General features: G+C 40.6%; 1 protein-coding gene across 6 annotated transcripts in view; it reads right to left on the bottom strand.

The window, feature by feature from the left end:
- Positions 1 to 4,605: 4,605 nt before the first annotated feature.
- The window catches only part of CLCN4 (chloride voltage-gated channel 4), a 45,197-nt gene continuing 22,198 nt past the window's right edge, over positions 4,606 to 27,604 (bottom strand). For all 6 annotated transcript variants that reach the window (XM_037377483.1, XM_037377481.1, XM_037377485.1 and 3 more), the window contains 8 exons: positions 24,594 to 24,716; positions 22,827 to 23,033; positions 22,654 to 22,734; positions 21,578 to 22,123; positions 19,090 to 19,276; positions 16,225 to 16,623; positions 10,426 to 10,642; positions 4,606 to 8,890 (listed from right to left, as the gene is read on the bottom strand). In XM_037377483.1, coding sequence (XP_037233380.1) covers positions 8,800 to 8,890; positions 10,426 to 10,642; positions 16,225 to 16,623; positions 19,090 to 19,276; positions 21,578 to 22,123; positions 22,654 to 22,734; positions 22,827 to 23,033; positions 24,594 to 24,716 — 1,851 coding nt within the window. In that variant the 3' untranslated portion in view covers positions 4,606 to 8,799. The remainder of the gene's footprint in view (positions 8,891 to 10,425; positions 10,643 to 16,224; positions 16,624 to 19,089; positions 19,277 to 21,577; positions 22,124 to 22,653; positions 22,735 to 22,826; positions 23,034 to 24,593; positions 24,717 to 27,604) is intronic.

Here is a 27,604-nt window from a genome sequence, read left to right on the forward strand (position 1 = left end):
GGTTTCCCTGCACACGCAGGCTTACCTCGAACAGCAACATCGTGATGGTTTCAGCAGGGAGGCAGATGGGCAGCAGGAGCCTTACCTTCAGTTCTCGCCTCTCCATCCAGTGAGCAAATGTAACCACTGGGAAGAAGGCTGTTTCCTTCCCTGGCCTAATGGATATGTTCATGGAGAATGAAACGGCTTCGGTAAGAAAGGCAAAATACTTCATAGGCTCCTGAATGGGGCATTCTCCTGAGAAAAAGGGATCTTGGCAAGGGAATAGTTCCCCCTTTCCCCCCCATATTGAGGAAGCTTGAACACCAAGCAGCCAGAATTATAACATTGAGCCAGAAGAAGAGCAAATGAGAAAGTGTATGCTACTGTGGTCTATATGTACTAGACCATCAGATGAGCAGGCTGGCCTCTGGTCCTGGTCCCCTCAACATCTTGTCTTTTACAATTCACCAGCAGTGAATGTTTATTCAGTGGAAATAACGTTGGGAACTAGAATATTGCTTAGTTAATGACTTTGTTCCTGGCAAATTTGCATTCTGCTTGATAGTCCCACTTCAATAGAAAGAGCAGATGTGTTGATTTGTTTGGGGGTTTTTGGGTTATTACAGAGAAGCAGGGAGGCAGAATGGGCTGGGACTGAAGGTTGAACAAGAAGAAAGGCAGAAGTGTTAGGAACAGATTAGGAAGTGAGGAAAGAAGGAGGGGGATAAGGGTGTTAGTTACCTGCCCTACCTAATCATCCTTACACAGAGGGAAAATGGTACCCCTGGAACAGCGCCTGTGTATCTGGAAGGAGGCACTCTGGCATGGTGAGATTACTAAACAGGAGTTACTGTAGCTGCTGAAAGCACAGGGATTTCTGTTGCCTAAACCCAGCTTGGCAGAGAGAAAGGGAATGGTTTCATGTATGTTCCCACAGGCTTGGAAAGGAGAGGTGCAGCAGAGACTATGACTTATTCCTTGTGCTCCTGTGACTAGTGCTTTGTGGTAATGTTCCTTAAAAGTTGAGATGTGGCCAAAACATAATTCACATTCAATGCTGATTATCTGTGATGTGGAAAACCTCCAGCCAGACTGTGTTTGTACCTCTAATTATAGTATCACTTGAATTAGTTAATTGAATAAATAAATAATATGATGAAACAGGTGCTAAAATGTAGGGCAGAGATCAAAAATCATTAATTACTGCAGTCATCCAAATGATGATTAATCTCAAGTAGTGACTGTGTAGAAGATTAAATATTCTGGTCAACAACAAATGGATGTTAGGTGTTCTGTCCTTCGGCGTTGTCTGTTGGGTTTTTTCAGCCATTTGAATAATCTGTGCCAGTGAAATACCTTAAGGAAAGAGAAACTGTGAACCAACTGTTTAGCAGTCTGGAAACCTGGATTTTCAAAAGTGAGGAATTTTACGGAGACAAACTCAGACTTTGTCCATTCTGTTCTTGTAGCTGTACTTACATGAAGTCAAGTACTGTGTTCAGGCTACAGTAAGTCCTAAAAACCTGATGGATCCCCCCGGTATGGTAATCATGAGAGTATAAGCAGGAGCCAAAGTTCCCTATAAGAATCAAAATATGGAGCCTGCATCTCAACATCACTCAGAATAGCCAGCTGAGATGTCTGTAAGAAGTCTAAAATGCTTGTAGGACAATGCTCCTTCTGGCTTGCCAGGAAGCCAACCTGAGCAGCAGTTAGCAGAGGAGGACCTGCAGTGGGGTACATAAGTGAGCTGTGCTTACATCAGCAGGTCAGGTGCTGCTCAACACCTAGAAGACCTGCATTATGGGGTTTAGGACATTTACCTAACATTAGGTAATAGTAGCTAGTGTGAAAAAAGAAAGGATGGTGATGGCATCTTTTGTGCTTTGTTTTAATCCGGAACTCAGTGCTGACCAGGGCCATTCTGGGGACTTTTGTAGAGTTTGTGTCCTCCCCCTCATCTCTGAATTGCAGCAGAACTTAAGTCTCTTTCTTCCCAGGCTGGGGGACTCGAGCAGTCTGGTTGCCCTCTCCAATTTATTCAGAAATTTTGGTGCCTAACGGTCATCTAATCTGAGAGTCAAGTGAGTAAAATCTGTCTCTAGGCAAAGTGCAACTTTAGCAGTGATCTAAACATAAATATACTTTATAAATCTTAAGGCTTCATAATAGGGAAATACCTTTCTATGTTACCTGGTGGGGAACCTTAGAAGTAGATAACTACAGTTCGTCTCACTTTTTAATTATTTGGAATGGTGCTTTGCCATGGCACAATTATTGCAGCCACGCATTCTGCTGCATTTATCAAAGGAGAAATGCTCAGCTAGCATTTGATGCACCAGCCTTGCAGCACTCCGCATCAAATTATGTGCAGCACAGTCACGGCCCAGTTCTCTCTAGCAGCTATTGAAAGAAAAAGTTTACTTCAAAGGTGGGGAAAGTTGTCTTTAAGAATATATTAGGAAAGAAAAACAATAACATTGGTTGTACTTTATAGAAACAGATGTGATTTTAGCTTTAATTTAGGTATTACTCCTTCTTAGTGATGAAGCTAGCCAGTGAATGCTTCACAGGGGATGGTTCTCCCAAGAGTTAGATACCTCTGTGGATGTAACTTTGAGACAATGAAGCAACTCTTCCTAGCTAATACAGTTGACTATATTACTTCCCCCCCCCCCCCTTTACTGAATCTTTGTGGATTAAGAAAGGCTGGTTAATCTGTAGGGTATGTGCTCTATAAAGACAGCTGGCTCACACAGACATTGCTCTGAATGTCGTACAAGCCAGGAATGGACCACAGGGGCTTTGTAAATCCCCACAATGAGCCATGCACTGATTATTCAGGCTGCAGAATCATTTCTCAAATGAAACACAGCTGAAGTGCCAAATACTGACTCTCCCCGATCCGGCTGTTACATATGGTAGTGTCTTCCTAACCAACTGACTGCTGTGGCTGGGGAAAGCACTGTATCTATAGGAACACTCAGATTGTTTTGACCCTGACTATATGAGATAATTCTGAGGATAACAAGGGTTGAAATCATTAACTGTGCTTCTTAATTATGCTCAGAATGCAAGAAAGATTAAAGGAGGGATGCAGAGTTCATCAAAAGCTGTAGCTACAAGTCAGCAATTCCTGTCTCGTTCTGCCCAAGACCTCACAACTGCTTCGGGATACAGTTCTTACAGTCATGTCCCAGTTCCTGGTGGCTTTCACTGTGAAGTCACTAGTTACTGGTTGAGATGGTGAATGTGTATAGATTGATCTGTGCAAATGCAGCAGCTATTTTTCTGCAAATTTCATATTTTTGGTATTGCTTTGTGATAGCAAGCCAAAAACCAATCAAAAAACTCCATGCAGTATACCAGTGCCAGTAAGGCTGTGTTTGCTGTGCGTGCCCTCCAGCAGGCAGCAATACAAAATCCTGTATGCCACGAGAGGGGCTTGTCCACCACAGGTGCACCTTTCCTGTGTGGGACACAGTGTCTGTGCTTGGTGAGCATCTGGGCCACCACCATGAAGAGGAGCTGGAAGCAATGTCACAGTTGGAGTAGAGGAGCAGGACAGCACAGGGGAATGATGTTGTTTGTAGGAAATACATGGGGAGGAAGGAACTCCTGAAAAAGCAAAAATGCTCATGGATGGCAATAGGCTGCTTGGTTTAGCCAGCATGAGGACCTAGGCAGGATCCACAGTACACAGCTGTACCAGGGCAGCGCTGAATCCCTCTCAGCTTTTCCCAGCTGTGCCATCACAAGCAACGACAGGTAGGTCGAGGGCTCAGTCCCCCATGTCCAAATAGAAGCTACAGGAACTATTACTACTTAACTTGCTGCATGCCTGATGCCTCCTGGCTTTTTGGTAGATGCGCTGGAACGTGCTAGGGCCACAGCCATCCAGAGAAGAAGCCAGAGGCCCTGGGACTCCAGCATCAGCTTCTGAAATAAGTAATTTAACTTAAACTAGGATGTTGCTGGTCTATCAGTTTTATCAAACTTGTTCTGTGAAGCATGTCTTGAAATCTGTAATGCTTCTTTTGGATAAAACATTAATCAATGTCCCATTTGCAAAAAGCCATAGTGCCTAACATACTAGCCAAGCAAGTACAAAATCAGGATGAAGCCCATATTCTTTGCTACTACCTAAAAGTTAGCCTCTGACAGAGATTTAAGGGATGTTTCATCCAATTAAATGGGCATGATTGAACCTGCCATTTTCAGTCTTTGAGCTTAGCTCTGAATAATATGTACAAAGACTAAAATCATAAGGGCTTTGCAACATCTAGCTTTAAAGAAGTTTCATGGTTATTGTAAACAGAACAAGCTGGTAGGAGAAATCTTTTTTCTTTTCTTTTTAGATTTCTTTAATAAAGGATTTATGATGCTGAAATAAAAAATATTTTGCTCTGAAAATAAAAGAGCCAACTGTCAAGGCTGATCCTTTGAAGTCCACTGCATGAACTTTACTAACACCATACTTAATATTAGCTAACCCATAACTGAGTTAGATAACCTAAATCATTCATCAGGCTTGAGTTATCCCTATAGGTGGGAAAAGAAAAATCAAAATCATACAGAGACATTAAGATAAATACTTCTCCAATTAATAAGATGTTCAAGAAATGTTTTCAGTACTGTAGTCAGTTTTATTTAAAAAATAGAGTCCAAACATTGTTTTTTATAAGGTGCAACATATATACCATTTTACACAATAAAAAAAACCAAAAAAACAAAAACCAAAAGAAAACCAAAAAACCAAGCAAAACTATATTCATAATTGTAGTATCATTCCAACACGGAATCAGTGAGTCTCCTGTAATTCTAAAACATTCTTTTTCTGCTTCATCAAAGCATAAGAATTAATGATTAGTATCACTTTGACAGCCAAAGCGTCTGGCTTACGTCATCCATGTTCTGTACTTGAACAATAAACTTTCTGGTACAGATTGCTTCAAGTACACATGAGAAGCTGAATGTAACTGAACACAATTCATGCAAAACAAAGGTACAATACTGAACTTGCATCATTCAAAAGTTTTTATTCTCTTGTTTACTTTGACATCTTCAAAGTCCAACTGCTTGAACACAAGGATTGAACTGAGGCTACATAAAGTGAACACTATATACTGAAGTATTTATGTAACTTTCAGATTGATCAGGCTACGTGACTTTTTTGAGCTCTACAAATTTAAATAAATACTTAAGGCTGAGATCTGTGCCTCTTGGAATAACTTCTGAGACATATTTGGGAATACAGATGGGAAACAGTGACTGATAATGGACTTGTTATGGCGAAATACATTAAATCATTACATCATAACTGTATTTTTTGAGAAAAGCATGTTATTAATTTATAGTAAGAGTGTTCCCCAGTCAGATGCTCATGCTAAAAGCAATGAAGACTATAGCATGGAGGAATTTTTCTAATCTGCAAAGTCTGTCCCTGTTTCAAAGCCCTCCTTGTCACTCTAGTGTCATCTCAGCCTTGATAATGCCAAGCAGCTGAAGTTAGCTATGACTATGCCATTTCTGGAGAGCTACTTATCAGTCCCTGTTCTAAGGCGGTTTATCATATATTGAGCAAACACTGGAACAAGGAGCAGCCGTACACGTTTACAAATCCAAAGCTTTTTTCCTTGATGCCTTAGATATTTAAACTGTTTCTTCTAAAGAGGAACATGTTTGACAGAAAAAAGCTGTACACCTATTTAACTGCCATCTACTTGGGTGGTAGTCCCAGGGTCAAACTGCACCAGCAATGAGTGCATAAATCTCAATTCCTTCTGTTGTTGTTTCTTACAAACCACCATGCGGGTTTTATGGATCCTGTTTTCAAGCCTTGAGGGCTCCTCATACACAGGCTAATAAGACAAGGCAACAAGATAGCACAGGGCTGACTGTTGGTTTTAGTGGCTCATGCCTCTGCGTATTAATATGAATTAGCTACACAAGTTTATGCCTGTGCATAGCCACAGACTGAGTTTAAGCTGATAACCCAAATCAATACCCAAGTGAGTTTGTATTCATGGCCAATTTAACCTCGGTTAGGTGACTCCATGCCTTTCTCAGGAAATGACCACGTTTTCCCGTGTTGATATACCATCCTGGCTCCTGCTAGCAAACATTGCCCTCAGTACTACAAATGCTTCTCAGAGTTAGCTCTGCCATGGACTACATTATGATGCGACATGGACTTAGATTTTCCTCACTAACAGAGAAGGCTTTAGACTTCTTCATTTCCCTGACGTATATGAAGCCTCGAGTTTGATTTCAAATAACAGATGAACTCACTTCCCAACTTATTGCTCTTGCTTGTGAGCCGAAGAGGTATTTAGAAGTGTCCGAGTGGGGACCTGTATGCACTTTTGTTTCCCGTGTGAACATAAAGAAAGATGGAGGAAGTGTTCATCAAACATGTGTGTATTAACATTAAGAGCTATAAAAGTGAAAAGAACACAGTCCTTCAGTTTTAATTTCAGAACAAGATTGCTCTCAAAAGTCAGCCTATTTATGTTAGCCAAAATCCTTTAGATTCCAGTAGTTTTGGGTAGAGACTGACATTTGAACTAAGCCTTGCTTGGATTTAGTTGTGGGAATGGACTGATTTTATTTTGTGATGGCATCTCTCTTCAAATGAGGGAATCCAATGTTTACAAGCTTGGTTGTTGGCTTCGTTGGTGTTTTAGGAGTTTGGCTGATGACAGCTTCAAGAATAATGTAAGAAACAACAACATTATGTTTTATTTCCTATTTTCAAAAGGAAAGGGTTGCTCTGTTCTATAGTCCACATAGTTTTAACAATATTCCTTTAATAATACATTGTACTGCAGATGTTCAGTTAACAAAAAGTATACACACTGAAAAATTTATGGGCTTTGGCCAGAGCTACATGTATTTATGTCAGCCCGTTGCAAACACTATTGTTATATGAAATACTCTGCAAATTAAAATTATCCCTTTACTTCCGTTTCTTTTACCTAAACAATTTGGGCCATACTTTGTGTGAATGCAGTGGGACACATGCCAGAAGGAAGCAGGGTCACTGGAGATAAGAGAAGGAATTTGTGAATGTAACTTCAGGCATCTAATTTGGGGTGGACCTGGCTAGTTGTCTCAGTTCAGCGAAACAATAATCATGCATATTGCCTACAGGCTGGGTCAACAGTCTGGCTTTTGTCTGGACTAAGCAACAGGGTCTTCTGGCATGAAAGGACTCTACTCATCTCTGCCCATGAAGACCATCTGGACACAATGGACTCAAGCAACTGGTATCTGTATGAATTTGAACAAAAATACCAGAGGTCTTCCCTAAATGAAGAGACTAGGCTCTCAGAGGGTCTGAAGGGGATTCAGAGTATCTAAGTTAGGATGCAACCTCTCTCCAGTCTTTAAGCTTATAATTATAAAGCAAACACTGGGCAGTGTGGATTATATGTTACTGACAGTAGAATTTGGTCTTCTGTTACTAATAGCAGTATTGGCTAAAGTGCTAGTATATTAACACAGACAGTGCTGACCCTGTGCATCTCACACAGTACCAGAACAAGGGTTTTGGAAAATTTAGCATTTTTACCTGAGTAACTTGGAGGTCCCTACTGGGGACTGTTAAATCTTGTGTTCTTGGTGCAAACAGATCAATAATTAAAGCTTTGCTATCTTCATTTGCATTCTCAATCCTTTGATCTTGTCCAGCCACAGCGCTGTGGGCAGTGATTCCATAGTCCTAAGAACTGGCAGATGCATAAAGAGTAGATCTGCTGCAGAATAAATGTCTGTGACCGTTAATTTAACTTCAGGAATCCCTCAGCAGGTGCACACAAATGCTAAGAAATAACAATGATGAAAAGGAACTAAATGGAGAATCAGGAATCAATGCAGAGCTTCATTAGTTTGTGAAAAAATATGATGTGCACAAGGCCAGAGAGCTGAGGGATTCAATCTCTTGTCACTAACATTGATGAGTAATGGATACAGTCTCCCTTAAGTGCTTTTGAAAACTCCTCCACAGGCTTCTATGTTTTTTCCTGTTGCTACAGCAAACTACATAATACTAAATATTAAAGTACCTGAATGCAAAATTGCATAAAAGCAATAAATCCTTACAAATAAGTCACATTTCAACAGTAATAAAGGGAACTTGATTGACAGAAATGCTAAACTGTATAAAATTTAAAGGACTAAAGCAGAGAGCAGGAGACACTACGTTTTAAAGTGAGATGAAGTGTGTTCTTGCCCCTTTAACTGCAGTCTTCATTCACTTAACTTTTACAAAAATAAATGAAGATGACAAGAACTTTCATTTTAAAATATGACAATTTTTTTCCTTCATGAAAATGGTATAATTCAGTAGCGAATAAATAGCCATGATTTGAGTAACAAAAGCAACTGACATTACTCATACACGCTTTCTAGTTTGGAACACAAATCTTTATGTCTCCTAACAACTTATACATAAAAAGTGTCTGCTAGTCTTTACACCTGCCTCGTGAGTTACTGTGAACATTGTTGCATCCCACTAGCGCTCCTGGCTCTTTGTCTCTAAGCACCACATCACTTACACCCACCAACCCTCCAACTGAGCTGTTGGGAATCTCGTTAAGAAAACGCAGCTTGATGCCCGCAGCTGCTCAGAGCTTCCAAACTGCCTTCCTCATTAAGTAAGTGCCATCCTGCATCCACTCCCTCCGTCAGAGGCATAGTGGGCCATTCCTCATACACATTACGTTTTCTCTTTAAACAAAATGAAACACCGAACATAGCCTTTGTGTTAATCTAGAAGGGACTCCTCTGGGGTTACTTTCTTCTTCCTTTACCAGTCTAGTTAAACATGATAGATTCAGGGTCCTGGTTTGCCATTTGAGCCATATGTCTTAATACATCCTTTTTAGTTATGATACCCAGCAGCCTCCTAGAGGAGAAAAGGAAAGGAAAGGTCAACAATCATCTCATATATCATCCGGGTTTTTTCCCTGTTCAGCTGTAGGGACATTTTGTGAGTGCTTCCACATAGCACTGTCCATCTCATCCATTCCCAAATGGCTATCTTTTACAAAAAGCATTCTCACCTCATGTTTTGTTATTACCTCAGCCACACTCATTAAGTGAAATACTTTGGATTGTTACCTCTTTTTGTTGGGAACATGACTTAAGTGAGGAGCTACAACTACTGAAACTTTGTACAACAAAGTAATGAGTTTCCTTAGGCTCAGGCTGCAGAGGACCAACAGCACAAACTCAAAGCACCGATGCCCTGAGCTATGGTGTGGGGTTTAGTAATACACAAACTAAGCTAAAGCACAGACTTTCTGAAACCCTTACTGTCCAACAGCATAATTCCTTCAAACTTGAGAGATAATTTCTCATTTATGTGAACCTAAATGAATTATACCTGTTAAGATTGATGAGGCTTATGGGATGTCTGGCCCCAAGAATCAAAAATTTCCAGACTGTCATTATTCAAGGGCTTTTATTTCCAGTCCTTGAAGACCACAAGGCACTGAATTTTGAAATTATGGTATTGTTACAGGTTTTCCTCCTCTAATTTCATGTAAGTGCTAGTATTCAAGATAAACATTTCCAAATCCAGGCACCTCAAATCAGGACCTAAATCTGTGTCCCAGTAATGGCTTTTCTTTTCTTAATGCTGAGGACACTGCATAGATAGTAGCAGCTGATACACAATATTTTTTAATAACAAAAAGTCTTTTTGCAGAAGACTAAACTTTAGTCTTCCACATTTGAAAATGGTGGCTCTAGTTTTGCTATCCTGTTGTAAAGTTTCTTCTTACCACTAAATCCTGGGATGAGCAATGATCCCAGAATAGCTCAAATCCCATTGGAATTATGGGATATTATTTCTAGTGCACATAGGGCAGCTTTTTACTTTCCTAATTTCATGTTTGCCCACACTTCTTCAGCTGGTTTTTGTGGACTTTTGGTTTATACACTTTTCCATTAAAGAAGGCTGAACAGATTAATTTTCCTCCACTGATGTCTTTATCACAGTCTTCACAAGCATCTAATCCAGCTGGAAGTCTAGAAACAGGCACGTTCTTTGGAAACAATACTACTTGCCAGATCTGCCTCTGTTGAAAACTCAACAAAAGAGGGAGTCAGAACAGTTTGGTTTGTATTTTTCTTCACCTTATCTAAATGCCAAGACACTAAAGATTTGAGAGAACAGAATGAAAACTTGACAACTAGCAAGTGCCCTTTTGGTTCTGAGTCTGACTTCTGCTGCTGCCCTGGAGGGACACTAGGCAAGCTTCCCCAATTCTTCCATTCACAAAACAGATAAAATCAAAATATTCACTTGACTGTCTCAGAGGTGCTGATTAATTAGTTACTGTCTATATTTGGCTTTAAGCAGGAAAAACGGTGGTTTTGTTAATGCTGAAAAAAAAATCAGATTCTCTAAGCATGCTTGACTTAGCATCTACTCACCCACTGCGAGTGACAAGACACTGCCGGAGTCCGAGTTTCCGGAAAATATCTACCACAGTCTCCATTGGCGTGTGGTCAGTGACAGTGAAGGGGCTCAGGTTGAGAATACGCCGCAGCTTCAGCGGATGGGGACTGTTGGGTGGCAGTTCTGGGGGGTCTTCAGTGAAATACACGATGGAATTGCTCACCACCCCATCCTGGCGCTGTCTTGCATTCTCTGTACAACAGAAAGATCAAGGTAGACAGTGAGTTAGGCTTAATAATAAAAGAAAACAAACAAAAAATCCTCCTTTGGAAAGCAAAGGTAGTAGTTGCTCTTTATTCTTAGTGTACTGAGGTCCCAGAAGTTGGGGTTACTGAGCAAACTTGAATTTCCTTGAGACATTGTTCCCTTGAAGTAAATGTAAGTGATACTTTTACAAACATGCTTTTGCTTGGTTGGGATAAAGCTTTTTCTGAATAAATAAGCAGCTCATTGCCTTCACAGACTTCACTGATCCAACTTCTGTTCAATTCAAATAATTATATGTAATTTCCTCCATTGTGAGAATCACAACAGAAACTTCTATTATATGCCTGAAGAAGTGGAGTCAACAGCTGTGTCCCAGTCAACAGTCCCAGCTGGCTTGGAGCAGCATGTTTGTTCCCAGACTTCTCAGTGGAGTTGGGGAAATCTGGGCATGGTGAATGGATTTATGAACACAAAAGTAGGGAAAGACAAATTCATGTCGCAGGGATCCAAGGGCAGCGTGGGTGTTGTTCTAGACCAACACACCTCTCTGGCATGCAGGGTGGGTTTTGTGGTTTTGCATTTAATTCCTTAAATAGAGTTTGAATATCTAGATCTTAAAAGGGCAGAAAAAATTAGCATCCCACTTAAAGGAAAATAGTGAAGGGAAGAACAATATATAGCAGTAAATGAGCTTGATACAATTTTCTCAACAGTACATTTTTGACTACTTTCAAAAGTTCAAAAGCTATTATTCATACTTTGATCAAACTATGAAGTGAACTTCACACTGCATCTGGGGTTTACATGATCAGTGCAAGCCTTTTACTTTAAAGAATGCTTCAAGAAGAATTCTTAGCATAGAAGTAGTTTATTTTTAGTGTTTACCTCATTTCTACTTAACAGTACAGGTTTTGGACAATTATGACACAGATTTCAAAATGATAGAAAACTTCTCTCTCCCCAGAAGCACATCATGTGTTTGGCTGTGACGGTTTAACTCATCTTTTTTTTTTTCTTTTCTTTTTCTTTTTCTTTTTTAATTCTTAGAAATGCTTAGTATTATTATCTTTGATTAATATATTTTGCTTCTGTTCTTGAGAGGTACAGCAAATCAGACATACTCAAAGCATATGTATATGTTCTTGGAGCGCATTGACATCAATCAAAGTGCAGAAGCCTGCTCCTGTGACTTGTAATGTGTAGACAGTAATGGTTTCCAACATGTTCCAGCTGCACTTTTTTTCCGTTTAATGATCATTTTCTTGCAATATTTCTGGAACTGGAGCAATGCTGACTCTAACCTAACATCAGTACAGTATATGATTTTCAACCTTCTCACCCCTCCTATTACAAGCCCTATTGCAATTTATAAGAATGATGCTAACTTGGTCTCATCTTGGTTTGATTCATACATCTAACTTCAAGTGTGAATATGCCTGTATAGCTCTTTGATATGTGATCTGTGCTAAGAGGCAACATTCATCAAACTGAAGGCAACTCCCACCCTTTGTTAGAAACCCTTGACAGCTAGGTATTTCCTTCCTGAAGTGGTATTTCCACCCAAAGCAACAGGCCCAAGCATTTCAGTTACCGCATCGTGGCTCCCAAGGCAGCAATGACCCTGAACAACAGTGATTAGCCAAAGCCATGACTTCACTCTTCAAAGTCAAACATCTCTCTGGAGAAATTTGAATGATGTAGTACTATTGAGCAAACTCCATGGCATTAGAAAAATGGTGGACTTTGTATGCAGCCTCACTGGATGGGGGAGTTAGAGTAAAGGTAAAACAGAAGAACAGATCATTTTTGCAGTCAGTGGGTAAGAAAAACAGATATAACTTAACAGAAAGAGCAAAGCAAATGGATGTCGATGCCTGGGTTTACAGAGTAATCTATGCCGAAGGCTCATGAAAAATGGCCTGTCATATTCAGGAGTTCACAGTTCACAGCCTGTATCAACTATACTGCTCTCTCAACTCCATATTGGGAAAAGTACATTATACAGGCCACGTGGCTCGTGTCCAAGACTCTGCCTTTTGTACGATGCCTCTGAAGCTGGCCAAATTTAAGAAGAGCTTTACAAGGTCGAATACTCCCCTCCATAAGACTGTAAAGTAGGTACCATCTAAAATGTAGACACCTATTCCCAGAGGTCATCTCTTCCCACCTGACCTCCCTACCTGCTCAGCAAGGACAAGTGGAAGGATGCAATCCTCCTGAAGGTGCTTCTGAGCAATTGGAAGTGGCATTGCCATTCACTTTATAGGGTCTGGATGCATTTCTAGAGCGGGCTTAGTGCTCCACTTAGTAAGAAAGATATTATGTAGGGGTAAATCATGAGGTGGAGAGCTGCGTGTGAGGGAATCGTAGTATTTATTCCCCAGAGTGTTTCCTGGACCACCACACTGCTGATGCACAATTTGTTGGGCCAGAGAAAGAAGCTGAAGCTTCTTGGTTGAAAGCAAATCTCTACATAGTGCAATGTGTTGTCATAGAGGCACCAAAGCTAGTTCAAACTGCGGAGGCATTCTGCAGGGCACGACGCAGTGACAGAAGAGATACTCGTTTGAGCCTGACTGCTTTTCCGAAGACCTCATTGCTTGGCTACAGCTCTGCATAGCTGGGGCTTATACTGTTGCCAGGCATAACTCCAGTATCTCTGGATGCTGTCGAACTGAGCAGGAGATAAGAACTCGAACAGGAGAATAAAACACACCACCACATGTGGTGTTTACCTCTTGGTAAGTAATTTTATACTTCAAGGAGGCTTAGTGACCTTTACTCCATGAACATAACTATGAAGCAAACTGAGTTGAAAGTTAGCAACACATTAGCTAGTGTGTGGTAATGATGAGCAGTGATGACTTCTGTAATTAATGCAAAGGAACTTTTGCCTTCAGTGAAAGAGGATTAGCTATGAAAAAGCTGCTAGCATGGTACAAACCCAGAGTTTTCCCGTGCCCTGTACTGGAAACATATAACGTGTCTTTTGGAAAAGTGAAACCAAATCCAGATTTTAAATCACAAAGACACAAACCTTACTGAACAGATTAACTGTTTATCAGAGTCAGCACAGAATGACATCAGGAGCTGTCATACTCAACCCAAGAGAAAAAGGGTCACCAGAGGTTCCTGACAGCTGAGGATTTTAGGAAAACTTATCTACGCAGAGAACTTCTTAATTTTAAATCTCAGTTTTGCCTCAGATCCTATGAAAGATGCTCTTGATTAGAGCTGATCAGGAAACTGTACCTTCTCCTCTGGAAACTGTGAATATTAAATGGTTTTCAACCAGGAAAACATTGTAATCTGATATGTTCAATGACTTTATTTATAACTGATATCTTTGTTATCAGTGCATAGCTGGACTTTTTCACACATCTAGCAAGCCCATTCAGTCATGTTGCCATTTATAACTTGAATAAAAAGTCTCAGTTCCTCAAACTTCTCTGACTCACTTCAGACAGCATCTGATCTTTCTGCTTTTAAAGTGAGGGCTCTGCGTCTTCACTCCGTGCAATTTTCCCACTGACATACCTCCCTGCAAAGGAGACACAAAAGGCTATAAAATTAGGATGGCGGCAAGTGTTACAGCCACAACATGGCACGGACAATGTGAAAGACAGGCACAGAGTAGGCCAAATACATCTAAATTCATATTTTTCACTTCTCACAGGGGAATACAGAAGACATTTGAAAATCATTAGCAAAAGCAGGATGAAATACAAACTATTTGTTTTACAAATGGTATCAGCTTTTGGCATTTACACATTTGGTGAAGCTTCAGATGCTTTCCTAGCTTGGCCATACAAAGTATCTTTTGTTACTACCAAAAGAAGATTAGCTCTCTGAGAAAATCAAGTTGTTTGAAAGGGGTATTGCAGCTAGCAGCCTTGGAATTCCATCTAAGTGTCTTTAATATCTTCTTAGACGGGTATACAGAGGATTCATGGAGACTCTTTTTTTTTACTCGTTTTTGGAGGAGGAAGGGAGGGAGGAACAACCAGTGACAGTGGGCTTTTAATGAAAAAGTTAGATACCCACACTTGGAATTACAACTGTAGTTGTAAAATCCTTAATTATAACAGTACAATTAGAAGAGCTATAGAACTGGCACTAAGGCCTGTTCTGCTTTCCTATGTTTTGAGAAATTAGTGACAAAACTAAATGCAAAATGAATTGAGTTCATACATTATTTTCTCTGTAACTGAAATAACAACTCACACCACAGAAAGGAAAAAATGAGAAAATAATTTCTTACTGAAGAGAATTCCTTACTATAATTTAAGGAGAGAAAACTGGACTTTGTCATTTCTTTTCTTCTTCTGCATGTAATATTGATGCAGCATTAGTGACTTTCTGCTATAGGATGAGGAAAGGGGAATCAAGTGACAGCTGAGTGCCCTTAAATAAATGAATATAAATTTTAGGTCTAATCACTTAGACTGAGTCTTTTTATGTCTAGGAGATGAATGTAAATATGCATCAGAAAACCACATGCTTTAAAGAGCACTGTGATTTCAAATTTTGTTACAGCTTTTTAAGAAGCAAGCAGAAAATTATTCTCTAAAATAGCCCTGATTTTTCCATTTATGGATTTTCTGTTCTGAAGAATATGGGAGTTTCCATCTGAGACAACAACTTTTTAAAGGTACCAGAAACAGAGTGGTGAAAATGGCCCATGCAGAGAATAATTCCATGTCAAGAGATGAGGATATGCCAGATATTCCACTCCCCTGCAAAGTGTAAGGCAATCACACCCAGCCAGCAGCCTGCTTGCCTGCCCCGCTGGCCTTCAGCTCCACAGGACTGCCAGAATTGGGAGTGGACCATGGGGGTGACTTGGCAGGCTTGCAGACCTCTGCAGCTCCAGATACCCTGGGAACAGGGAAGGTGGGAACACCGCTTTCACCCAATATGCCTGTCTCTTCAACCCCCACCTCGCCATCAGGCCAGTCAGGAAAGGACCTGATGGGTCAAAACTTTTAATGACCTGGATCAGGCTCTCAGGCAATCAGCCAGCTATCCACTGGATGCTTGACAAAATTCAGTCATCTTTACCAACAACATCCTCTACTGAAAAGTTTTCCACCCCTAGCACAAAATACCTGCATGTGAGAAAAATTGATAGAGCAACAGAAAGAAGGACAGGGACTTGCACTTTGTCACAGGGTGACAAAAGTTCACGACTGCCCCAGGTGCTGTTGGCAACCCACGGAGACTGCAGGAAGCTCAGTACTGCAGTGGCTTTTGATCTGGTTGTGATAAAAATCCTGGACATATGAGTCAAGTTTATCTCTATTGTCTTTAGCAGAATCAGAATTGTATTGTAGTGACAGCAAAACTAAGCCCACAAATGTCAAGCCCACAGAAGTCTACCAGGTGGCATGCTGCAATAGAAAACCTTCCAGCTATAAGTCCTAGCAACTAGTAAAAGCCAGACCTGGTGAAGAAGTTCAGTTTGGTTCTTATTTACCCAGTCTTCAAAGTGAATAACACCGGTAACATCCTACCCTACCAAAATTCCTTTCAAAAATGAAACTTAAGTACACTAATACTCTACTCACTTATTGCAAGAATCAGCTCTCGTCTCTGTGCAAATCCAATAAGTCTCTCCGAGTCTTTCGAAACCACTACTGGAAAGCCATTGTAGTCAGTCTCTTTGATTAGTGTTTCAACATCCTCCACCGTCATACTGTCCTGCGTCAGAACAGAGAGAGGAGCTTCACCACGCCGTGGTCTCATGACATCAGTTGCCAGGGTTCGGTGGGTGAATTCATCCTTCACATCCAGAAATGGGTAGCCGTTCAGGTGAATGTGAGCTTCATAGATCCCTTCTTTACCAAAGGCATCTGCCACCCACTTGCTTGTGACAGCTGCAGCCATAAGAGGTACAATGTACTCCAGACCTCCAGTTAGCTCAAACATAATCACCACCAGAGAGACCGTCATTCGAGTAACACCACCTGCCAACAAGGAAAGCAGGAAAGTTTCCCTCATTGCTCTTGAAGTATACACACTAAGCAACTCATTTCTATTTTTGAGTTTTACATTCAGAAAGCCATGAGATTTTTCATGCCGAGTACTTTTCCCGTATATTTTGTGAAGTATTTTGGGGCTTATTTCACTGAAGAAAGAGATTTTTCATTTACTGTGATTTTCATCAAAAAGATTGAGTGAACTTACTCAAGCCAAAGATGGTAACATTGAAAAGCAAATAACGAATGCTAAATGACTAAGCTATCAAATGACAAAGCATACCAAAAAATTAGCTATACTGGATATCTGAGAAACTAAAACTGAATCCTGCCGTTAGCCCTCTAAAATGACTCCAAGAATCAGCAAAGTACCACGGCTGGAGCAGGTAAGAGCATCAAGAGCCAGCCTTCACGTTGGTTTACCTATCACATTCATACTAAAGAGAAAGCTAAGCATTATCTTTGGGCATGACATATTTACAAAATCCTAACTAAGGCCAGTTTAGGGCCACTGCAAGAGCTATGTTACAGCTCAAACCCTAGCTTTTGATACCAGTATAACATACAGCTTGAACTGTATACAACTTGGTTTGAGGCCATCTAGGCATGCAGCCATAGACAAGGTTGTAGCTGTATTTTTCAATCTAGCCTTTCCGTATTAATTTCATAAGCAAGCTCCTTACTCCTTCAGTTTACATTAAAGGATAAAAATAATCACAGAACTGCAGACAAGTGTGCATGTATCACTGAATTATTAGGTAACATTTCTTTGCCTCTGTTCAAAAGGTAAATGTAATAAATCTGCTACTTTTAGGCCTCAAAATACAACACCATTTTAGATGAGAGAAATCAGAAACAGGTCATTAAAAGATGCTTTTAATCTGGCAGCATACAGGAAAATTTAATTGTTGATTATTTAAGATGATGATCCCTCTATGACTTTCATCTGAAGAATGCCTTAAACTTCTGACTCTGAAAAGCTGACAGCAGATAGCAGAGTAAGGATCATTTAATACTTACTTCATATCTCTTACTCTAAGTCTTTGGCTTAAGAACGAGCAGTGACCATTCTGTTGTGTCTCACCATACTATTAAAAACACTGCACCTTGATTTGGACCTTTTAAAAGAAGAAGTGATTGCCAACTAGCAGATCTACTGAAATATCAGAGCAAAACTTCTGTGGATCATTTCTTTTATGAACATTAAGGTCATTAATGGACTCTTTTTGGTTTACTCTTTTTGACAGTGAGGTTCATCCTAGCTATTTTAATGTGTCTACACTGCTGTAGGTGTTCACATCCAAAGGGGTGATCCAGATTGCTTTTATAATCTCTAGAGAAAAAGAGGCACTTCTGAGGCCAAATTCATCTGCTCATTTGCCTGGTTTTAGATGTCTACTGCCAGACAAAACTGATCTTTCCAGTACCTCATTTTTCTGTTTTGACTGTGAAGGGTGTCATCGCAGCTAGCTCAGATGTTGAGGTCTACATCACAGACTTTAAATTTAGACAAGCAAATCCCACCCTTCCTTCCTCTATAACTGATCGCACAAATGATCCTGCTTTTCCAACATGAGACTCCAAAACTGAAATTTTCCAGCTTTTCCCTGAGTACATCTTTCATTGCAAATCTATGCAATTACATTAATCATGTGTTTACCTCCCCACGATTATTTCATCATCTAATGATAGTATCAGCAACAACAACAAAAGGAAGTAGAACTTCTATACAAGTATAGAAGGTGGAAGATATGGTCGGGCAAAAATGTGTTCAGACGGTATGCTTGTAACATTCCTGTTGCATCTATGACTAGAAATTTGATGTGTGAGGTATCATTCAATGACCTTGCTTTAATAGTTAACAGATCATTCCTGTTATGTCAAATAAATCCTGCTGATTGAATGGAATCAGATATTGGCCTAGGGTCAAAATGAAAACCAAAATACAGCCCAGTTGATCACAGTGTGACACACAGCAAAAATAAAACCCAGAATTTTCACCTCTGTATAGCGTAAAATTCGACCAGAACTGGGAAGTTTATTCCCTGCATAGAGAGAGACCACAGTCTTAACAAGGAAGTAGCTTTAGTCCAGCTACAGTGGATTCATTACATTGAAAAGGAAAAAAACAAGCAAAAAGACTCCTCCCTGGAAAGCTGTAGCCTAACCTTAATTCTTTCTTTCCTTCTATGTGCTTTTCAACAGATTACACGGATTACAAGATTACAGTTGGTGACTGCAAGCCTCGCTGTTGACTGTCTGATCCAGATCACTGGAGAGACCATTAGAGGAAGTTGCCCATGATTCAGCCCACCACATCTGGATTTCAATTCCTATTACATCCAGAAATTCTAGTATAGCATCTAACACAGACACAAAGCCCTCATAACCAGTTTGTAGCTCCCAAACATCGCTGTTATTCATGCACAAACCAATGATCAGCAGGTACTGTACCCAAACAAGCTGCTGCTCCCACCATAGCATAAAGACCCGGTGTGACACAGTCTGCACCAGGCCTGCACCAGTTCCTGAAGATGATCCAGTCATGATGGTGATACGCCAGCTGCTCTACTCCAATCCCAACCATCCTGCCAGCCATGGCTCCAACAGCCATGCTGGGAATGAAAAGGCCTGAAGGGATCTGGAATAAAACATAGATACATGAACACCTTGACAAAAAATTACTAATAATGAAATTAGTCATCAAACAATCTATTATTGGCAGCAAGAGAACCCAGTTTCCTTATTAGATGCTAGCTCAGAAGGCCACAGCCTTATGGCAGCCTACAGTTGTGTTCCCCATGGTGTGAGACAGGTTTCTGCAGTGACTGAGTTTGTGTGGCTACCTGTGTATTAACAGCTTTATAAAATGTTAATGTGGGGTTTTTAAGTAATTTTGAAACCTACCTGCTGCATCACACTGAATTTGATAGATAAATGTTGTTTCTGAATACTTGTCTGCTTTTAAAGTCAAGATGTTCCTGGTTTTGCCTTTATTGCTTTCTCAGCAGGAATTCAGGAGCTGCTGATGGTTCCATCATGGGCCTGAGAATACGCTTCACTGAAAATGACATCTTGATTTCACCCTCTATCACATGCAGTACTTTATAGTTTTATTGCTACTCTTTCAGGATAAATCAGGCCAGATTTTAAATTAAATGTCAAATGCAAAATAAAAATTCAGAGAAAGGAGGCTGACTGCTCAGAGGCAGCTATTTGTCCATCTCAGTTTGCTATATATTTTCCAGGAAGCTCTATGAATCGTTATCTTGTTATCTGCTATACAAACAAGTCACAAGTCCTTAAAAAACAGTATTAAATTGAAAATAATTAAAAAAAAAACCACCAGAAAATTAAAATTCACTTTGCCTTGGCTAAGTGCATTTCCTTTTAGATGTCAAGTGCACTTGCAAGTTGAGAAAAATTTCCTGGTGGGGAAGACAACTCAGATGTGTGGCATGGGCTTGCTTGGAGTTTTTGTTGTTTTTAGAGAAGCGTTGTAATATCTTTTTAATTCTGAAAATACACCTTGAGCTTCTAGAGAACTAAACTAGCAGCCTCAGCATGGCCTGGAGGTGTTAGGGCTGACAACAGCAAGTGCTGTCTCCCCCACCATATGATTTTGCTGATACAGTTGGATTGAGTTTTCTGGAATTGGTGGGTAAAGCTGTTTTGTCTGTTCTTTCACAGAATGGTTGAAACTGTCAATTACTTCTAACAAATTTTAAACATATAGAGTAAATAAAGAACCACATATCAAATAAAGAACCAAACTCAGAAGTTTTTAAACAAATGAACAAGCCTAACAACTGGCTGCCAGCCATAAATCCGTTTCTGCAGTGAAGGCCATCTCATTTAAAGTCCTCTTCCAGAAATATTACACCTGCAACATCTAATTGCTCTTAAACTCCCACTTGTTCTCCCTGCTCAGGAAATCAGCAGGACTTAGTCACTGGTCCTGACGGACCTTCTACCATTCAATAGGTCTTGTCATCAGATGGAGAAAAAAGAAAAGAAAACAAAACTCCAACAACTTCCTACTGTATTTTGGGTACAAGGCCTTATAAAAGATGGATCCTCAGCTCAAGAGCAGTGTTTAAGGGGAAGATGAGATGCTTTAGCTTTGAGTGTGGTATAAAACATAAAATATGGTATAACAAAAAAAAAAACGTATCATCATCTGCTCCAATCAGATCTAGAACTAAATGCTCCGATAATTTGAGATGTAGACAGACAGATATGTGCTTTATATGGGCTCTAGCAATCACAGATATATAGAACTCACCACAAACATCTTTGTATATATGGAAAGCTTGGATAAATTGTTGTTGGACCTTTCACCACTCATTTATGGAGAGGAGGAGGACGGGAATGAAAAAGTTGCAAATCCAGAATAATCAAATCATGCACCTATCAGTCCTCTCTCATTCCCTCTTTTTTCCTTAAAATGGTGCTTCAAAAGATTCAAAAACAGAACTTTTCAGCAACTTATATTTTTGTGAGTTTTTAACCGTGCAAATCAGTAAATGTGAAGCTATTACTTCCCTGAGCATAGCTACCTTGAGGCACATTAAGGTATTAATTCAACAACACAAACAACAATGTAAATAGCCCATATCCCTGAGAGAGCTGAAAGACAGCTGCAGTGGGAATCATCTTGAATTTGCTTATTGGCAAAAGTGGATTTAAATTCCCACCCAAAATTCTTTTTCACTCAGTGAAATCACAGATAACTAGAGGTGAAAGAGCATCCCTCTCCTGCAACAGGGGCCAGCAGAGCAAGGTGCTGGCAGGCAGGTGAAGTGGCAGGCATCTCAATGATGCCCACATGGGTGAGTGTAGGTCAGAAGCACACAAACCCTGCCAGATGAACCATAGCTGCTGACAGCAACTCATCTGTGCCTTGTGCTCGTGACAGCTTCTGCGCCTGTCCCTGATTTACCTTCATGCCGAAAGTGAATATTGTGATGACAATTTTAAACACCAAAGCCAAGGCGAGTTGCCACATGGCCGTGTAGACTCCAGGGCCAGCAGGTCTGTCGGGAATGTCATCCACCGGCCGAGTCATGTTTGGGTCATTGACATAGTCGCAGAGCTGTGAGGACTCCAGGGCACCACAGTCATTGAAGAGCTCTGAGATCAGCTCGCTGGTGCTCCTCCGGGTGTAGGGGTTAGGGTAGGCGATGATGGCGGTGATAGCCGTTATCACTATGACCTCCAGGACTGGGTATTTCCCAAGTCTGGTGGTTTTTCGTCTCCTGCACCAAGCGATGTTGCATCGGATAAAAAGGGTCCCCCAGAGGCCACCGAAGACACCGAGCAGGATGAAGGGGAAGAGCTCGGCCATGTACCAGGGGGTGTGGTACTCCACGTAGAACAGCACCAGTCGGCTGTTTCCAAAAGGATTGATGGACCTCAGTGTGAAGGCAGCCACAAGAGCAGCAAAAAATGACCTCCAGAGGGTTTTCAGAGGAAAGTAGTAGCTGACCTAAAACCAAGCAGAGACTATAAACATTTCACTGAGTGTGACAGAGGGAATTTGCTTTAATTGCCATCACCGTGTGTTTCACCTGTGACTATGTCTCACTTTACTGGGAGCACTAGTCCTTACCACAGCCAGAACATGTTGACAAAAGTATTAGAAAAGACATTTTCAGATTTCAGATAGGAAGTAGCAATCAGTTAAAAACTGATAAATGTAAAGCCAAAATTGCTGGGTAGAGATGGTAAGGTGGGTGCTCAACAGCTCTGCCCATGTGGCAGCACTCTGAAAGCTGGAGAAGCCTTAGCACAGGGACACATTTCCAATTTGAAAAAATTCATTTATTTGCCAGTGCTGTTCTCCTACTCAAATTAAGCTAAAATATCTGGGTATTTGTTTTTACTAGAAATCAAAGATTATTTTTGCTTTAGAAGAAAAACAAGCATATAAATATTTGAAAAATAAAGAGGAATCATAGAAAAAAAGGTATCAGATGAAAATATATTTATTAAAGCAAGCAAACTGCCAGGTCTCACCTCTTCAAGACTGAAAAGCACACCTCCAATCGGAGCCCCAAAGGCAACAGAAACTCCTGCAGCAGCTGCAGCCGAAAGCACCTACAAAGCAAACATTTATGTACGAGGCATGAGTCCTTGGAAACACTGAGCATTCAGACAGGGAAATTAGAAATTAAGTGATCCAACCTCACCTCTCTTCTCTTCCCTTCATTCTTGCTGTACTTTGAGAAAAGGCTGCTGAAGAAGTTCCCGCAGCAACAGGCCACATGGACTAATGGCCCCTCTTTCCCGAGGCTGAGGCCTGAAGATACCACCAGAACCAAGGTGACTGTTTTGATTAAAAGTGTCCACTTGCCCAGGTAGCCCCTAATAATGAACCCGCTCAAGATGGTTTTTATCTGGAAAGCAGGAAGAACGTGTTGAAGAGCTGAAGAGACCTTTTCTACTCTGAACTCACAGATGGAGTTAAAAAAAATTGCAGACTGCTTGAAAAGAGACAGTGATGGAAAGAAAGAAACCACAGGTAGGGTGACTTTCCCACAGGGATATATATGAGCAGGGGTTAAGAAGACCACACTTTTACTGTTGTGATGGGTGGTCCCCTGCATCAGCAAGGACTCTCACAGAGATCAATAGAAATATGAAACTCTTACATATCTCCTTGGCTTACAGGATCAGAGTTAAACTAGACTCAACTTTAACGAAGCAGAAAAAAAGCAAATAAACAACCACAGACTTTCCCCAGTTGAAACAAGGAAAAAAAAAGTTATAAATGTTTGGAATGGCCATGCCATAAAAGCATGCAAGTATTATGAAATGAGAAAGTCCAAGAGATCTTACTTTAACACTTTTCCTCTTAACTTTGCATGTGAGTGGCTAGAATAGACACAATGCACATGCATTACACATGGGTTTCAGGGTGAGATTTGGGAAATGGGCTGGAGCTGAGCATCACCTCATGAGGTGTTTACCACTTGGATATTAGATTTACAGGTAACTATCAAAACTTTAAAAACACTTACAGACATATCAAACATGTAACACAAATGTGACTACTTTGAAACATGGAAATTATTTAAATATTTCAAATTATTTGTGGGGGGGTGAGGGTTTTTTTTGTAATTGGCTATGAAACATTTGGACGCTTCAACTAGAGATGAAGAAAAAAAAGTATGCCAAGATTTCTAACATTTGGGCTGTTGATTCTGTCTGCCAGATTCCTAAGTAATAATCCCAATGGTTCTACAGCACTTTTAACAAAAGGCTGCCCTGATTTCAAAAATTTTGAGTAGCTATGCTGTTTGAATTACAGAGTTCCTTATTGTAACAGCTTAAACATAGACTGATGCTGAAAATGTAAAACATTGAAAACCAAGTAGATATCTTGGCTGCCATAATGCTCTCACACCAGCATGATATTGTGTACAAGGACACAATTTGCAGAAGATGAACACCAGGCACTTTTCAGGTATCCCAAATGATGGGCTTCTCATATCTTCAGTAGCTTAGGAAACCTTGGCTTTGTAGCCCTCCCTCTTAATTTTATTTTGGTTTTGTTTAAAGCCTAGTGTAGAAAAAGACTGATTCCGTAACTGAACAAAGTAATTTCATCCAAGGAAAATTCTATATAATCTTCTAGTAGGTATGTGTCTCAGCCACAAAAAGTTGGAGTCCATGAAGTAATGACTGGGAGCCGTTAATTTTTAATTCAAGCTCTGGCATTGAAGCAGTATGTACATTAACCTGTCACAATGCCATTTGAACATTTTCTACTATGTAAAATTTGGATGGACACCATAAAGGCAAGTATACAAAGGAATGAAGCAAATGAGATGGAAAGACAAGCTCCTCGTTCCTATGCTATCACGTAGTACAGTTCAGGAGTGGGAAAAGACAACAAATTATCATTTATTTGGTTTGTTTGGTATTTGGATATTCACCCACAAAGGGAAACTCACCTCTGGGATTCCAGAGCCACAGGCATAGGGAGCAAACACTCTGACCAGGGAGACTGCCAGGAAAGCAAAACATAGAGCCCACATAATGTATAGAAAATAGTTTAGAATGTAAGCACTTGCACCCTAGAAAAATAATAGTAACAAACATTGTTAGACAAATGCAGGTTGGTAAATCTCACATTTCTACTAGGGATCGTGATGGCATTGAGCTTGGTCTTTTCATTTACATGCTAGTTGCTGCTTTTTCTCAGGAAGGACACATGACTTTTTATACTCCAACAATTTTATTACTCATGGAAAGAAGTAGCATACTAATATATACCTAACCTAATCCATATAGTCTGTTTGCAAGGAACCCAAACACCTTAAAAAGAACATCCTTCAAATGCTAAAAAATTAAGCCAACCACAAAAAGTTCCAAAACATCAAACAAACCTGTCATAAGGGCAAAAGTAACTGGTGATACAAAAGCACCTTAATGAAGGAATCTGCTATGTTCATTCCATGGTGGGTGACAGGGAACAAGACCCTGATACATCTTTTTCTGAGGGCTGGTATTCAAAGATCAGCTATCCATGCAGATGCTGATCTTTTCAAATGACATCCCTGTGTATATCAGTAGCCAGCTCAGTTCACAAACGGGAAGGGTAACACCATAAATAATTTTTTTTCTTCTATATGATGCTATCTATGATAGAGTTGAAAATCATTTGAAAACACAACAGCTTGACAGATTGCACACAGACACATCTCGGTCATTTTTGCCCTGATATTTTAGAAGCATTCCAGTCAATAATGAAACTTACCTTCAAACTGAATAGCTTTACTTTACTAACAGAATGGAAATGCTAATGATCATTAGCAACCATTGACTGTGCAGTGCCATAGTGAAAGCATAGTCAATATAATATAATAAGAAGTACATATTTATATTATATAAATATAATATAAATAATAATATAATAATATAAGACCTTCAGGCTTTCTACGTGCGTCCAATGGTCAAGTCAAAACTGTTGTTAAAGTCTGCCTTAGATATCTCTCCCTCTTCACAAGCATAATTTTTAGATTAATTTCAAAAACCCCACCCATACAGACAATGGAGAATCTAGTCAGAGGTATCAAATTGATATAAGGAGCTTAAGCCTTCAGGCAATCTCCTCTAGCAACATGACACTACAGAATAAAAAACAAGATGAACCTCAGTGTATGAATTGGTATGAATCCTTCACCTCTAAGTGAACTCTCCCTACCGGATGCAATCCCAGCTGCTCAAGAACATCAGGGCCCCTATATCTGCTCTGCAGAACAGCAGCCTGGATATCAACATTATGATAAATCAAGTAGGAAACCAGGCATTAATCAGTTGTACTGTGTCTTCAGCTAACAGAGCAGGCCGAGCCCATTTCCCAGTCATAAAAAAAAACTAGAGCTAAGAAGCATCCCTCTTTGCAAACCTGCAAGGAATCAACCTTTAACAGCACAGATGCTTGCCAGCCTCATTTTCCAAGTCTCTGTCCAATTGAAAAGACAGTAAAAGAATCACTGCCCTTATCCTTACAGATATATTTGGAAGAAGGGCAGTCTGTTAGGGTCCTCTTGTGCTTGCTGAAGTTAGCAGCTAGCTTTGCTGATAACAGCCGAAGAGCACTACTATGCCATCTGCCAATGCCCTGAGACTAAGCAGTCATGGATCCCACACTTACAGTGATTGACATCCATCTGTAGTAACCACAGATCTTTGTTGCTACAGCTGAAGACAGTCTCATGAATGTCTTCTCCTAGTGCTTTCAATTACAAACAGCTATGACAATATTTACTCTTCCTCCAGAGAAAACTCTGCCCCAGGGCAAAATTCTCCTGTCAGTGTGAACCTGGAGTAACTCCAAAGAAGACCAATGCCATTACAACAATTTGGCCTTACAACATTGAATGAAAGCTGTAGTTTTGCTTCTAAATTCACTGGAGTCAAATTAACTTTGTTTCTTTTTACTACTTCTTCTTTCACATGTCAGAAGTCATGTGAAAACTATGTCAGCTCATTACTGCAATCACACATACACCTACAGCACTGTGGCAGGACCCCACCAGAGTCTATATGGCCAGTTCAGTCTTACCCCTTGGGACAACTTTCATTGTTACATTTTCCAGATATCTGGCATTCTGCAGGTCCAATTGCAGCAGTTTCTAATGATTAGTAATAAGAAAGCCTTTGGGAAGTGAAGTAGTTAGTAACTCAGTATAGCAAATGGCTCATTTCTCATTCATTACATGATCACAGCGTGGGTTGTGATCGATGGTGTAGAGTCCATCTGGAGGCCCATAGCCAGCGGTGTTCCCCAGGGGTCAGTACTGGGTCCAGTCCTGTCCAACTTACTCATCAACAACCTGGATGAAGGGACCGAGAGTACCCTCAGCGAGGCTGTTGATGATACAAAACTAGGAGGAGCGGCTGGTACACCAGAAGGCTGCGCTGCCACTCAGTGAGACCTGGACAGGCTGGAGAGTTGGGTAGGGGGGAACCTAATGAAGTCCAACAAAGGTAAGTGTAAGGCTCTCACCTAGGGAGGAACAACCCCATGCACCAGTACAGGCTGGGGCCTGAACTGCTCGAAAGCAGCTCTGCAGAGAAGGACCTGGGAGTCCTGGTGGACAGCAAGTTGACCATGAGCCAGCAGTGTGCCCTGGTGGCCAAGAAGGCCAACGGGATCCTGGGGTGCATTATGACAAGTGTGGCCAGCAGGTCAAGGGAGGTGACTTTCCCCGTCTACTCTGCCCTCGTGAGGTCACATCTGGAGTGCTGCGTCCAGTGCGGCTCCCCAGTTCAAGAGAGACTGGGAACTGCTGGAGAGGGTCCAGCAGGGAGGGCTATGAAGATGATGAGGGGACTGGAGCATCTCTCTGATGAGGGAAGGCTGAGAGAGCTGGGCCTGTTTAGCCTGGAGAAGACCGAGAGGGGATCTTATCAATGCATATAAATATCTGAAGGGTGAGTGTCAAGAGGATGGGGC

The sequence above is a fragment of the Falco rusticolus genome, chromosome 2, assembly GCF_015220075.1.
Source record: "Falco rusticolus isolate bFalRus1 chromosome 2, bFalRus1.pri, whole genome shotgun sequence".
Lineage (NCBI taxonomy): Eukaryota > Metazoa > Chordata > Aves > Falconiformes > Falconidae > Falco > Falco rusticolus.